This window comes from Zosterops lateralis, assembly GCF_965231275.1.
Source record: "Zosterops lateralis genome assembly, chromosome: 3".
In the NCBI taxonomy this organism is placed as follows: Eukaryota; Metazoa; Chordata; class Aves; order Passeriformes; family Zosteropidae; genus Zosterops; species Zosterops lateralis.
This window is the reverse complement of record NC_139764.1, coordinates 52,309,023-52,324,689: the sequence shown is the minus strand read 5'-3', so window position 1 is coordinate 52,324,689 and position 15,667 is coordinate 52,309,023. Positions and strand designations below refer to the sequence as shown.

Below are 15,667 nucleotides of genomic sequence, written 5' to 3'. Positions count from 1 at the left end.
CACTCTTAATCAGACATGCTAGTAATGGTGACACTTGGGTGTCTGCAGAACAGCAGCAGTTTGCAGGGTAGTGATGGGTCCCATCTGCCCTACTGGTCCTGAATGTTAGATTTTAATTATGTCATTAGATGTAGAGTTCACTACTTTAAGTATGCGCTCTTAGAGGAGGAGGAAAAAAGGTGTTGTCACAGTTTCACTTTTATCCTCTTCATTCTTGACATTCTTAAAGAGAAGGAACCAATTTTTTCTTCAGTGTGCTGAGTAGCTTGTATGTGGGATTGTTTCACTTCCTTGCTGTCAGGCATCAGATGCCACTGGAATGATGATACTGGGATGAACTTCCATCTCATAAAGCCATTTCACCTGTTGTGGCACCCACCTTTGGTGCAATGGGTGAGCATTTCACCTCCTGAAAGGCAGCTTTTGGGCACTGTTGGGTAGCAGCACACGGAGCAGACTCCTTCAGCAGTTAGTGACAGCAGAGGCAAAGGAGACTACAAGAGCCTATTTGCATCTGCACTAAAGGCTGGCAGGAAAAGGTGCAGGTCCCAAAATAAACGTTAGAGCACCGTGTTCTACCTTGCACTAAGGCTGAACTTTTTTGCTATTTGGTTATTGAAACTGTTCTGTTTTCTGGTAGAGAAACCAGTAACATTGCTGAATTCTTTTTTTGTGGGGGGGAAGTTGTCTTATCCTTCCAGGCCAAGCAGAGATTAAGCAAAAGTCTCCTGTTCTGAGGAAAGCAGCCTGTCCACAGTGGAAACACTTGTTTGTCTTTGATGGTGTGACCCCAGCTCAGCTACAGCAATCATGTCTACACCTGACTGTCTGGCACAAGTCAACTATCAGCTCAAGTGATCAATTCCTAGGAGGAGCCAAGCTTGGTGCAAGTAAGCTCTTTATCACTGGAAAGTGGTTTGGGAAAAAAGTGCATTTATTTTACATCCCAAACAATAATAATTACACTGTGCTATTTGTTATCTGCTATCATGTCCCTACACATGCAATCCCAGCCTCTGTCCTAAGCAACTTGTAGTCTTGCGCTCTGATCATGCAAGAACTTATACAGGTGCAGAAGATCAAGGTTGTCAGTGGAAATTTTCAGGAAAGCCATTTGTTAGCATGGTGATTTTTATAGGTCAGAGCCATGCTAAGACAAGCACAGAATGTTGTGGCTCTAACTCACACAGAGCTCTACATATTTTTAAAGGAGAACTTATTCCTTTAATTGTTTTCTATGAATTGGCTTATTTTAAATAACTTATCAAAACGAAGCAGGAGACCTAATCATCTCATAGACTCCAACCTTGCTTATGTCTGTGCTTATTATTTTATATCTGCAAATCAATCCAATCAATGAAATGCAGGAGGTGAAACTTGCTCCAAAGGGGCTGTTGGAAGTTTGAAGTTTTGGGCTCTGCTCTAACAGAATGAGCTTTCTTTCTTGTTTCTGTTTTGTTCTCCCAGTGAGTTAACTGCTGTAGGTTTCAGTATTTGAGAGGAAAGGGTCAAATGTTGTTTTAGTATCAGCAAGCTGTTTACAGGAGTATTATCACTAGTGGTAACTCAATGTTGTGCAGGCTTCCTCATGAACTTTTTTTGCTTATCCTAACCAGCATTTGCTTTTCTCCTAGAGCAGGGACTATCTGCTTGTAAGTGAGCCAAGTCTTAAGCCTGGAATGAACTGAAGCAGGAGGCTTAGTGCCATTCTGCTATTATGAGCATGCACACTTACTGTTCTGCTTTTAAAGCCAGAAACTTTTTCTTTGCTGCAGGTTGCACCCTTCAGAGAGTGATCCCAGTTAAACAGAATGTAAATAATATTTCAAAAGTATAAATCCATTTCTTGTAATTAGTGCCTTAGGAGCTACAGAACAGCTGAAATTACTGTAGAAGTTGGTGAAAGGGTTGGCCAGAAGTTGGGTAAGGCCAAGTGAAAAGCAACTCTGATCGCTTTCCTTTTGCTTTCTTGCAGAGGAATTCTTTGGCTCTATGGACCTTGCTTCTCAAGGAATGCTCCAATGGCAGGAAGTGCTCCACAACACAAACATGTGGATGGACTTCACACTTGCACTGCATTCAAATAAGGAAAACTTTAAATCATGAGAGATTATCACACAACAACTTTTCCTTTCCCATGTCTGATGTTTTAAACTGAAGTGGTATCTACACTTCAGGTCTGAGAAACATATACTGCAACAGCAACTGTTCCAGTTTTTTGAGGAATAGAATTATGTATTTGCACGTGTGTGACATTCTGAATGTTTTATTTCTTCAAAAGTTAAGGCTTTAGCCTGTGTCTCTAGCTGGAGTGTAAGGATAATATTGTTTCTTGAGGAGTGACAGCCTCGGTTTGAGATGCATTATGCTGACAAAGCAACAGGAGCTAGACAATGTGCAGCTTTCAATGTCCAGGCCTAGTGGAACTGTTACTATTTAATTTAAATCACAACTAGGCTGAATTCAGAGAAAATAAACCGTTACAACAAGAAAGTTACATTATTTCACTCTTAGATTGACGTTTTAGCCACAGAATTCAAAAGCAGCTTATTTTTGCTGGCTGCAAATGGGTGATGCTAATGCCTCTGTGTTTCAGCATTATCTACACTGCCACTTTATTTCATGTGACCCTAAAACGCTTTGGCCTGTGGCCATGTCTCTCAAATGTGTGCTATAGCATGGTGCTTACAAAGTTAAATGTAGAAATCCCCTGGCAGTAGCAGGTTGGGACTACAGCCAACGGAATAAGGGTGGATGTAACAAGTTCCTTCTTATCAGCTGTCACTGTAAGACAGAATTAACAACTCTGACCCGTAGGGTGTACAGAACATGACAAAAGTTTAGCTAAGTTTATAATTTCTTCATGTGGACAAGCTTAGAGCCAAATTCCTCTGCCAGTTTGCCTTGCCTTGGATGTAGCTTTACAGTCAGCAGAAACTTATGTGTGTACAACTGTAACTAGTGCTGCTGTGTTAGACTTTTACTGCAAGTATTCTCCCTTCTTCCTTTCTAGGTCAGTGTGGCTTTAAATCTCAAATCCTTAAAAGCCACAGGGACTCATAAGCTAACTAAAAAGAGCAGTAGCACAACTTCTTCAAAATACACCTCACAGAAGAAACACTTCACTCTATCGCCTTTGTTACTTTGCAGATCTTTTATTTAGATGATTGCTGCTGCAAATAAAAAAAAACCAACCCACACAAGATTCAACTCAAGTATAACGCAGCATAGATATTGTAAATGGAAGAGGTGGCAACGTACTGTATCTCACTTTCTAACAGATTTTCAGGGGAAAAAAGGGGAGAGTGGGGGAAGGATGGTCACAGAAATGCTCTCTACTAGAGAGAATACAACTGTGAAATAAACAAGCAGTCCCTTCATCTTTGGAGTCTGAAACTTTAAATCAAACATTTAAAAAAATTAGAAAATTTGTTAGAAAAATAGGTGCAGTAAAATTGTATATATTGGATCATGTGTACATAACAGTTTTCATTAAGTAAAAAAATGATCTTTACAAATAATGCTTTATAGTAAATAATCAGCTGCACTGTATCAGACTACAGTCTTGTTTAGGCATTTTTACAGATGCAAGTCTTATTAAATCTGAAAAGTAACAAAATATACAGAGCAAAACTATTTCCCTTTAACTAGTACTGCAATTCACATATTGCATATTTTATATATATATAAATACTACACTATAGCTGATCAATAATGAAGCTGGAATGCAAACACAGTGGTGTCTTAGATTCCAGAAGTATTTGCTACTTGGTACATGAAGAGGGTATCAGTATCCCTATGCCATTTCTGAGCCATCACTGCACAATTTCTCCAGTTGAGAACAGCAACTAGAAAATATCTAATTTCTACACAAAGTAGTTCTGAGGTGTTGTCAGTTCTTTTTTGGGGGGTGGGGGTAGGCAGGGGAGGGGGAACGTGGGCCAAGGAAAAGACAGATCTACAAGCACGTGCGTGTGGATGTACAACACACATACAGGTGCTTGCAAATCCTGAGTTACACAACCTGTCTTCTCAGGTGCTACACTTTACACTGTCACTAATAATACAAAGAAATATGGCACAAAATTCACCCACAGATGCTTCTCTTTTACACCAGGCTGAATCCAGCACCTGCACAGGACACGTATCTTTAAATAGAAGCATGGCCTGTTAAAACTTGTCTTGCTTAAAGAGAGATGTGACATAAGGCCTTTTGGCACTAAGCAAAGGCATGAGCAAGTTACCAGGATCTGTGGTACAATAAGTTTTAAACTATACCAATTTTCACAGAAGGTTCAGAATAAAGGGGAAATTCAAACACCTCTGGGTTTAGAGAACATTAAGTGTCATACAGTGACCCCTCCTCAGGGAAAATAAAAACAAACCAAAAAACCAATACAACAAAAACCCCAAAACAAGAACACAGCATTAAGATCTGCCTTTCCCACAGTCCTGTCTTCTTACAAGCATCTTTACATTGCCTCAAACTCATCGATTCTCTGCTTGGTGTTGCCTTGCCGGATCTGCCGCAGCGTCTTGTACTTGTCCCGTCCCTGGCGCATGTTCTCCGAGTGGATGATGTCGTTTTGGGTCCTCTTGTTCTCAACTAGAGCCTGGGCCAGGTCATCTGTCAGTGCCTGCAATGCAAAGAACAATAAATACAGGTTATATGTGAGAAGCTCCCAGCTCCTGGCAGTTGTGTTCTTTAGGGAGAGCTGACAGTTGTTAATGCCTGGACAGAGCAGTGACATGGATACAACCTGGGCTTTACAAAACCATTATGGATAATTTAAACAATCTCAAAGCTTGAGCAATGAGAGTAATCTTTATCTACCCTACCTTATTTCAAACTTCCTATAGGAATTGTAAGCAAAGAGAAACTGTTGTGCTTTGTGTGTCTAACCAAGTGGTTAGAAGACCTGTTGTCAGGACTGATAGTTTCACTTCCTCTGCCTCCCCCAGCAGTGCCTTACCCTCAGCTGGCTCTGCACTCGTGCGTTCTTCTCGGCCTCGGTGATGCGCTTCTCCTCGTTGCGGTCGTTCTTGATGCCCTCGCTGGAGAACTCGGCGCTGTAGGCAGAGTACTCCGAGCCCTCGTCTTGCAAGGTGTCGTGGACGTGGTAGTTCACTGGCTCATAGACAGGGGGTGGTGGTGGAGGTGGAGCAGTCATTACCAGGTGTAACTCCTCCTTGGTTTTTACCAGATCCTCCTGTGCTTCCCTGGCCTTTGGGAAAAGAGTGAAAAATATTTTAAATGCATTTCTTGCTTTAAATCAGCTTAATGAACTCTTAAATGCTTATCTTCCTAGTTTTTTCAATCTACTACGAAAAGCAAGAGAGAATTAAACGTCTGCAGCGGATGGTGCACTATTTTTAGAGAATTATTTTTTTTTGCTAGAGATGTTATCATCATCAGCCACTGTGTAATGTGCAGGGGTCTGAAAAACAATATTCTTCCAATAAAATAGCCCAGGAAAAAGTTCTATGGCAAGCTACAGTTATCATCATTCTGTTCTCCATTTGAAGAGCTGCAGGCTGAAGACATGCAGGTTCCACAGAGTAACAATTTGGGAATCTAATTTGGCATTTTTAGTGCAATTACACATGAGGCACTGCTACTGCAGTGGTTCTGCTCTCTCATGTGTCTTACAGCGCACTGGGAGCACCAGCACTCTCAGCCTTGTGTGGTTTGTCTTTGATTTTAGTGCAGCAGTTTATTAAACTCTCCTGATCCAGGTACCAGGAAGCAACTGACAACAGCACACGCTTCTCAAAACAGATACCTGCAGTGCGGCTGCTTTGCAGCATCTTCTCTTGACTGATGTAATGTTTTCAGACATTGTATCATGGATTACATGCATCATTTATTCATGTGCACCTTCCTCTCCAAGGCTCCAAGACAATCACATTTTTAGGTTTTATACAGGCCTTCATTCTGACTTTTGACTGAAGGGTTATTGGAACAAAGGTGTTTTTGCAGATGTATTGCACATTCATCACAAGTTTGGTCTTCATTGCTGTGCAGATGTTTGCCTCCACGTGTTTGAGAAGTCACACCAGGCTAAGCACCACAGTATGCTCTGCTTAAGCAGAGAACTTTGGAGCAACTTGGAAAGCAGATACTCACTCTGATTTGCCACTCTTCAACCTCACTCTCTTTACGCTTCCTTGCCTCTTCAAGAAGTGCTATTTTGGCTGTATACTCTGCAAGCTCTGTAGCCTGTTGAATAATAAAATGGGAATTATAAGGACTCTTAGAAAAAACACCAATGCAGCCAAAAAAACAAGCACAAGAAAAAAATACTGTTAACTCTAACAGAGACTGAAAACTAAGAAATAAAAATTAGATTGCTTATTATAGAAACCAGTGCCACAATGATGGTCCAGTACTTCACTGCACTATGTTTTTCCCTGGACATGATGGCTTTGCCTTCCTCAAGGGCACAGTAACATGCCTGTGTATCTTGTTCTCAAAATAAGGGTCTTACCAGCTGTTCCTGGCTCTTTATCTGGTCCATAGTTTGTCTCTCCAGCTCTTCCTTGGCCTGCAGAGCTGCCAAACGGTCAGCTTCCAGGCGTTCTGCCTCCTCCTGGGCCCGCTTCCTCTCCTCCTCCAGCTGAATGGCTCTTTGGATCTGATCTGACAGCTCTGCAAAGACAGATCAATGTGGTTACTCCACGAGTCTGGTCAAAGCTAAGGAACTTCAGTCTCTTAGGTAACTGCAGAAATCATGACAGAACTTTACTCCAGCTGGCAATACTCCCTTCCCTGTGCTCCTCAAAGTAATTATTTGCATAATACACCAAGTAACTGGATTCAGAAGCAGTCAGATGCACACTGTAATTAAATTTTCTGCAAGGTGTTTGCACTGAAGTCTGTAACATTGACATGACTCCTTAATTGACAGTTTGCTGCACAGACCAGATGTTGCTGTCTCCAGTGTGTTCTTCTGTGCATTGAAACAGAAGCTTCTATTTCACTGGAAAGATTTGTTCCCAAAGTACTTTTTCTGTTAGGAGTTAGTAAAAAGTACTTGAGAGCTGAACTCTTGCTCACTGCTGGAAGAGGCTGTGCTACTTAAATCCTCCTGGCAACAGGGCAAAACAGAGTTCCCGCCCTTTGGTTCCCAAACAAAATCTGCAGATTTTATGCTACTTTCATACTTTGGATGCACATTTGTACATTTAGCTGTATAGGCAGACATTAGTAAGTCTTGCCAAGCGATCCCAGTGTCACCAGATTTAGGCAAGGCATGGGCAGCAACCCTACAACCCCTCTATGGAGCACAATACATGGTCTGGTCAGCCAGGACAAGTACTTTACCTTTCTCTGCTTTCTGAGTCTTCACTTCATACTCTTGTAGCCTCACCAGCAGCTCCTCCTTCTCCCTCAGCATTTGCTCTTTCTCCCTCTCAATTGTCTCTCTCCTCCTCTTTTCATCTTCTAGTTGTTTCCTGTTAGAAACACATTTCAAGTTGGAAGCTCATTTTCAGACCCAAGCTACTGCCAGACAAGAAAGCTGGCTGGGAATCTCTCCAGACAGTTCAATGGGAAAGTGGCTGCCACGAAACAGGAGCCAGAAGACAGAAATAGGCCATTCCTTCATCTCTTCAGAATTTTTGCTCAGTTTTAGATACCCCATTTCATAAAAGCATTTGTATTTTTGTTGGTTGCCACAGAAATTCAGAATACCAAATAGCTGCTAGACACTGCTAGAGAGGAAAAACAGGACTTGTACTGCAAGGCAGAGGAGGCGTAACTTTGTTACTTCTGCCATATGGAAAGTCAAGGAGGTGTGAAAACAACAGTACTGAGGGAATGGAGACGAACAATCCACAACTCCAGGAGAAAAAGCAGCAAGATTTCTCAAATCATAAGCAACCTGCAGCCAGTGGTAGAATTACCACTCCTTTTTCCTTGCCTGTAAGAGATCTCCCAGTGCCTTTTGTCTCTACAGTGTACACGTGTGGTCCCTGTGAAGGCTTCCCCTTAGTCCCAGCCATCCATGGTGCAGCACATATATCAGGTACTCAAGAGTCAGGAAAACCTTTCTCCAGGTGCATACCACCAAACCAGAGCCTGATGTGCCTATACTTGTACAGCTCTGGAGCCTGCAGCCAGGACAGCTGACTTTGAGGGCACCAGGGCCAAGCAGGAAGAGTAACAGTCCCACTTCAGGACACCCCAAGCCCATTTTCCAGAGCTCCAGGGCCACACGTGCTCCTCCTGAGCCTGGCATGGCTCAGAGCCTTGCCCACATTACTGACCCCTGCCCAGCTGCTTGCTGAGCCCTAGCACTTTGGTGTCATTGATTTCTGCCATGCCACATCAGCTGCCTGTATCCAAGCCCACCTTTCCAGTTGTTTCTGGTGCTTCTCCTCCCGGGCCTGGGCTTTCATCTGCTGCACCTCAATGGTGTCGGGCTTCCTGCGCCGCATGTACAGCTCATGGTTGCCCATGCAGAGCTGCAGGATCCTCTTGTTAATCCTCAGCCGAGGAGCATAAAACACAAAGTCCTAGGAGAGAGACACCACAGTCAGTTTTTTTCCAAACACTCTTTCTCTTCTCCCAGCTAACTGCAGACAGAAAATCTTGCCACTAAGTTCAATTCTAATCCAGACATACATGCAAGGCCATTTAAACACCAGCAGGGACTGCAAATATCATCTGAAGCCAAAACTATTGTGATTTATATTCTCCATTTAAAGTCTACATATAATTGACTCTTCTAGAAAAAGTGTCTTTTAAAGAAAATCTCAGATTGATGAAGACTCATTTAAATGGGGATTGTTAGATGTTGTAGAAGTTCTGGGTTGGCAGGTCTGAGCAACACACAGACCTCTAGTATTGAGTAGTTTTTCAGTGTGCAGTTTTGTGACTGAAAGACAAAGCACAAACTACAAATGTAACTTTGTAAAATTTCTTGATCTGTCTGAATCAACATTCAAGGTCCCACGCGTTTTTTCAGAAAAAAATGCCTTTCAATATAATTCTTTCCCATTCCATGGCATTTCCTAGTCAGGTTGACCTAGGCTGTTACAAGAGGGTCAAATGAAAACCAATTTTTTAACCACAAACCACATGGTTTATTTGGAATATAAGGTTGCAGACAGTAACAAACCACAAGATATTCTAAAATTTCTGCTTCAGTAGAAAGGACATTCCCAAATTTCTTATTATCTGTCTTATAATCAGACTTTTAGAGAAATAATAAACCAGTCTGGCTCTTCTAGAAGAAAACCAGCTATGGAAGTGATACGGAGGGCCCAAGTCCATTACCTCCCTGATGATTTTTCTCAGTCCACAAGCATACACATTTACAACACAGTCTAAACTCACACAGTGGATAAACATCCTTGTGCTTTTTCTGTGTACGACATGGATAGCCTGCAAGCTGCCACATTACCACCATAAACCAGTGCCCATTCCTTGGAACTGCTCTCCTATGGATTACTTCACTGTTAGCAAGAGGTGGAACCAGGAATGGAAGCAGTGATCCTGTTTTTAATTGCCTGACCTCAGAAGCACAACTGTGGCTATCTCTGGGAAAACTAGAAGTCACACTAAGCAATTAAAAGCTCCCTAAGTGGTATTAAGATGAATATGCTGGCGAAGACTGATTTTCTCCAATGCATTTCCCTAATGCACACACTGGCTGCAGAAGAGCAGTCAGGGCAGTGTATTGTGCTCTCCCACTAAATCCTGCCAGAGCCATTCCAAGGTGCACAGCTCTGATCCTGGTAATTGTGACAGTAAGCTGCTCATCCAACCTCCTACTTCTGACAAGTAATTATAAAAACAGTTTGTGCACATTGTGATGAACAGGTTCTGTGCTGAGGCAAAGCTCACTTACATGGAAGTAAATCCTGAGGGTATGGATAGTGTTTGCGTTTGTCATTTAAGGCCATAATCAAGGGACACAACATTCAAATACAAATATAAAAGAATCCCTTTCTTTCCTCATCCCCAGCTTACTCCAGCTCTCACACAACTGGGAGAATTGCACCTCGATATTTTAAACGTAATGTGCAGAAGATCTTGGAGTATAAGGGCAGACAAAGCCAAAACATTAAAAAGCTTATCCTGGGCAAGGTGTCACAGAGCTCTACCCTTTATGTTACTGTCAATTTAAACACAGGCGTGTAGAATCCTTCAAATTAAAAGAAAACTTCCAACCCGCAACTTGGGTGAATTGAGTATTTTGCTGTAGTTGTAATGCCTACCTTTTTAAAAGGAGACTCAAGCATACAAAAAGACCCGGAAAACTTCCTGAACACTCAAAAATAGCGCCCAGGTCAATTCTTCTTTTAGGCACAGCTTTAAACATACCACCAGCCAGAGGGAAAATAACAATTGACAGAGAAGGAGGAAACATAACTGAGGTTTTCAATGCTAACGCCTTTCTGTACCAGCCTTTTGCAAGCCTTCCATTTCAAGCTCACATTTACTCTTTTGGAGAGTGGGCAGCAAACTATGATCCGTGTTTTGTAATTATGCACAACACATGCAAGAGGCCCTTCCACTGAGAAAAGCATGCCTGACAGACCAGCTTTCTGTCTCTGGGGAGTTTTGTTGGTTTTCACTAACAGCATCACAGAAAACAGTTCCTCTTCCTCCAGGTTCTTAATCTGGGGGAAAGAAGAAACCCTGCAGCACACAGTGCATTAGTATCCTTTGAATTACTGGGATAATCTTTTTCTGTTAGAGATATTTATAAGCCATCATCCTTTGCCAAAGCCTGCCTATTGTTTCTCTGGGCTGTACTTACCCACCAAGGCCAAGTACTGGGGTGGGGGAAGAGCAGAGGAGGTCTTTCTCCATTACTCCAATAATTTCACAAGATTGACAGACTGACATCCACCTATACCAGTTATTCCACCTTATGCTTTCAACAGGTCAAAGTAAGTTTCTAATTCCTCACTAAAATAACTCTGAAAACATACTTTTAAGTATTCACAGGCAGCTACATTTCAGTTCTCCATTGAAGTCATATCCCTGAGATTTACCTTGGTGTTCAAGAAAGTCAATGAATGCCAATTTTACTCTGTCAGTACTGTGGAAGTGAGCAGTGATGGATGGGAAACCATATATATCCACGTGGTTTTGCAGCAGTATTTGAACTACTTCTGTAATTTTTTTAATGAATATTTTTTAATGTTTGATTTTTTAAATGAAAAAAACAAAAATAAAATTTATCTATCAGCTTCCACGTGCAGAATTGGCAAAGAATCTAAAATCTGAGTATGAAGTTACCTAGTTTGCTGAAAAAAAAAAAAAAAAAAAAAAAAAAAAAAAAAGACTCTGCAGTGGTAAAATCCTTATCTTTTTCCACATTAGTTATCACTATCAACCCTTCATTTATGCTGCACAGAAAAAACCAGCAGGTCTAAATACACTCTAAATATAAATGCTTGTTTTGCATCTAGAATATCCGTGTCTTTCTCCTCTCCCAAGATGACTTTATTTTGAGATGAAACAGTATCAGTTGTTCATCTGCAGTATCCAGGAGTCCCTTCTAGATCTACTTACTGGTGCCTTCTTGTCAATAGGCTTTATAACAAACTTCTTATCATTGAAAGAGATGTTTCTGATTTCACTCCAGGGGAATCCTATCTTCGGGGTTAGTCTGGAAAGAAGAAAAACTTGTTTTAAGAAATGATGCAATAAACATTTTTCCCCCATTTGCTTCCAACACACATTCCCTTGGTGGAATGCAATGCTTCGCAAAGCTCTCCCAGCAGAGAGAAGACAGTAATTGAACCAGAATACCTCAGGGAGTAGGAAAAGAAGCCCAGTAACCTATCTTACTGAGTCTCTTCTCATTTTCATCAGCCACCTACTGACCTTTGGCTATGTAAAAGGGATGGTCTCTGCTGAAGCCACATGCTCAGCTGCTTTTAAGTTTATTTTAACTCTGGCCCCAAAACCCACAGATGCAGACTTTATGTGCAGTGCTGCCCTGCACAGGCCTCTCACACATCATGGGAGGCATTAGCCAAAGTGACTGAGCTGTTCCCTCACACCTTACAGCACCCACAGGCAAACCTACTCTGCTGTGTTACAGCTAACCCAGCCACCTCCATGCTGCCTTCACTCTGAAGTGCTAGGCAGGCACCATTGGTGGGAGATTTATTTTCTTTTGTTTCACCGAATGGGTCAGGTTGGAAGGGACCGCAGTGGTCATGTGGTCCAACCTCCCTGCTCAAGTAGGGTCACCCCAGAGCACATGGCACAGGATTGCATCCTGAATATCTCCAGTAAGGGAGGCTCCACAGCCTCTCTGGGCAATCTGTTCCAGTGCCTGTCACCTGCACACTGAAGTTCTTCCTCACATTCAGGTGGAACTTCACGTGCATCAGTGTCTGCTCCTTGCCCCTCGTCCTATTGCTCAGCACCACTGAGAGGAGCCTGGCTCCATCCTCCTAACACCCTCCCTTCAGATATCTCCTCCCCTAGATTACAGGCAAGGTTAGTAACAAAGGGCCCTGTTCTTTCCTTCCATACAAACTGCTCTTTCAGCCCATCCCATGAGTCACCAAGCAGAACTTTATTCACTAGTCATGCCATGAGCTGTGCCACGTGGCTCCCCACTATTGAAAAGCTCCCCTATGAAGCAAAGGGCAAGAATCAGACTCCCAGCTCTTCCTCACTGCTGTGGAGTCCAGGTCTGCTGACTTGTTTGAAATTTTTCTATATGACTCACTAAATATTTGAGATTTTCTTCTCCCTTAATTTCTCCAGACTCTTGCATATAAAAAGCATCCAGTTTGTCATAAGATCAAATGTTTCAGAGCCATTCCAATACTTCACCTTCACACACCTGAACAGCTCTGCAGCAAGTTCTAACATCGCAAGGACTTGTGCATTTGACTATAATAAAGTCCTTTAATTACCCCAACCAAATATTTTATTTTTATATTTAATATCACATTATTCTTTTATTCTTATCTTATAGCTATCTCTATATTCTCTAGAGATAGCTGTCAATGATTAAGAATTGTGTCTTATATAAAAAATAATACCAACAAGCAATCTTCTTGTTATTTTCTAACCCCTCCAACGTAAGTGTCTCTGTCACAATTATTCTTGCAAATGATTTGAAGACACAAGTATTTAATGTTTAGCACCTACAGAAATCCCAGTGCACCACTCAAATTCTGTAAGAATTCTATGGAGCACATTGATTAAAGAAAAAAAGAGCAATTTTGGGAGGAATTTCACTCATTGTCAAAGATGGAAAGCTACTACATCAAAAGATTTTGCTGAGTCCAAGCACAAAAACCCCCTTGCTTCATTTAAATTTAGACATCAAGAACAAAATTCACCCTCTTCAGAACTTTCCACCTCTAACTCAACTGCAAGATTATGCAACAGTGAATGTGTGTGTGTGTGTAACATTAAGAACTGTAAAGAAAATGATTTGATTAAAATAAGATTAACTAATTACTCCAGCCTCCATCACATCAGTACAAGTGCTTAAATCCTAGATAATACAGTATGACAGACAATTAAAATAATTCACTCATTAGTAAGTTCTACTGCAAATTCCTTCCTTTAATTCAGGAAAATAAAAAGAATATACCTAGAAACAGGACATTGACATGCACTGAAGTATAGAGGCTCATACACCTACAGCACAGCTTCATTTTCCTTATGTTAAACTTCAACAATGAAATCTCTGCTTCTTCACCTTTGCCCTCAGTCCCCAAACTTTGCACCTACAAACCAGAGGTGCCATACACATTACTATTTTTCTAGTTCCCATATCTGCTGGAAAGACTTAATTATATAGTGGCAAGAGTTACAGCAGAAATAAGCAGTTTATTCCAGCACTGTATTTGTTTTGCAAACGCTCTCGATAGGTCTTTACAGTCCATGGCTACACTCTGCTTCTGCAGCTCGAAAAACCTGTTTGTGTGACCATGGTTACATAGCAAGACCAGTCATTCAAGAAGTATTACATGAGCGAAACTACTTCTCTTTCAAGTGACACTCCTTGTTTTCTGGGTGACAGCACATATTAGCATTGCAGAAAAGACTGCCTTTCTCTTTGCCTTATCAACAGAAGATCCAGAGAGTTCCAATTAATATTTGGGTTGCATTCAAAGCTTTTTGGAGGCAAAGACGTAGAACAGGTGAAATCTTTTCTGTATTTCTATGATAGTCTGTTACAGATTAGTGACATGAAACAAAGATTTGAAACATCAGGGAGAGGAAAAGAAAGCAGTCTAGACAGCAATGCTCCATCTAAAAAATATCTATTTTAACTCCCTTCAATCCTTCAGTTGCAGAGTATTAGAAGAGACTAGCAGGCTTAGACACAGCTGTTCTCACCTTCTTATTATGTTTATTTATAGATGTAGTCTATCATTTCCCACCTACTATCCAATTAATAATGGCTCTGCCTTTACCAGAAGGGCTGATTAAAACTGTGTGTACCTCAGCAAGCCCTCATTTCATTCCTTGTTCACAGTAACTATATAGGTTAGCCTCTCCCTAGGTTCTGGGTATCACCCTGCTTTGCTTTTGTGTCCACCCCATAATCTGCCTTTTTCAGAACTGGGCAGGTGCACACACATCCATCATTAACTTCGGGATAGGAGTGTCCTTAGGTGTCTGAACACTGCAGATACCTTAGCCTAGCCAGGTTCTCTTGTAGTGGCCACTGATGGCAAACCTGGTGACCTGACTCAAGGAAAAGCCTGGTAAACTCCTCAGTTCAGGACTCAGCTCCAACACTGTGAATGATTATGAAGATGGCACTGTACAACTGATGATGTGTGCATGTTAGCAGGTCAGGAAAGACATGAAAGCACAGGGGATGTGAAAGCCCATTTCCTAGCTTCACCTACTCATCCAAACTTGAAACAAAAGCATTCCTGTAAATGAGAAATGTCCCATATCAGCCCTTTTTGGAAGATCAGAGGTAAAAACAAAAGCCTTACTTATCATCCTTTTCATAGATGTTGAGCCCCAAAGCATCGACCCCCAACCAAAGGTCAGTTCCTTTCTTATTCTTGATTTCAAAGTAGTTGATTCCATACATCTCCAGGTCTTGGGCAATCTTCAGGTATTCCAGCATGGCATTCTCTCTGATTGAGATAGGAAAAAGTCAGATAAATAAGAAAAAACATCTGCTCTATCTCAGAAAGCAGACACGCCTCAGAAGAAAAAAAAAAAATAAATTCCCTAAACGTCACCTCAAAAACAGAAGTTAAAATTGAGCATTCACCATTTAGGATTCACTTTAGAAGTTATGATATCACATCTGTGAGCACACAGAGAGAATATTCCCATATACCAATCCCTAGTATTTCCAGACAGAAAATCAGCAACATTCACTCTCTCAGCACTCATCTTTCTCAGGGTACAGTGAGTAGGAAAGCTATAGGATCTGAGCTTTCCCCATCTGTCAATGCAAATACTTCAATGACTGTAGGGTTTGATGTACATCTTTACTCTTTTTCCCCACTCAAAGCATCACTAATACAATGTGCACAGGTCCAGGATCTTCACAAAGTCACACTGTTCTCAGCACCAGTACAAACTATACTACTGTACTTTACCATGTGATTCAATACTCAACTAAAAAATACACACCAGGAGTAGGCAACTCAGAGTCTAAACCACAGATTAACAAAACCATGTTGTAGAAATACAAACTTA

General features: G+C 41.5%; 2 protein-coding genes across 2 annotated transcripts in view; one reads left to right on the top strand and one right to left on the bottom strand.

Moving 5' to 3' along the window:
- Window positions 1-3,039, top strand: part of SYTL3 (synaptotagmin like 3) — a 32,093-nt gene extending 29,054 nt beyond the window's left edge. Inside the window, exons 15-16 of the mRNA XM_083856996.1 lie at window positions 685-890; window positions 1,976-3,039. Of these exons, the coding sequence (XP_083713122.1) occupies window positions 685-890; window positions 1,976-2,106 (337 nt within the window). The 3' untranslated portion in view covers window positions 2,107-3,039. The remainder of the gene's footprint in view (window positions 1-684; window positions 891-1,975) is intronic.
- A 163-nt stretch (window positions 3,040-3,202) lies between these two features.
- EZR (ezrin) overlaps window positions 3,203-15,667 on the bottom strand; it is a 36,342-nt gene continuing 23,877 nt past the window's right edge. The window contains exons 6-13 of the mRNA XM_083856997.1: window positions 14,947-15,093; window positions 11,531-11,627; window positions 8,354-8,517; window positions 7,325-7,455; window positions 6,489-6,649; window positions 6,128-6,220; window positions 4,974-5,225; window positions 3,203-4,637 (exon numbers count right to left, since the gene is read on the bottom strand). Coding sequence (XP_083713123.1) covers window positions 4,473-4,637; window positions 4,974-5,225; window positions 6,128-6,220; window positions 6,489-6,649; window positions 7,325-7,455; window positions 8,354-8,517; window positions 11,531-11,627; window positions 14,947-15,093 — 1,210 coding nt within the window. The 3' untranslated portion in view covers window positions 3,203-4,472. The remainder of the gene's footprint in view (window positions 4,638-4,973; window positions 5,226-6,127; window positions 6,221-6,488; window positions 6,650-7,324; window positions 7,456-8,353; window positions 8,518-11,530; window positions 11,628-14,946; window positions 15,094-15,667) is intronic.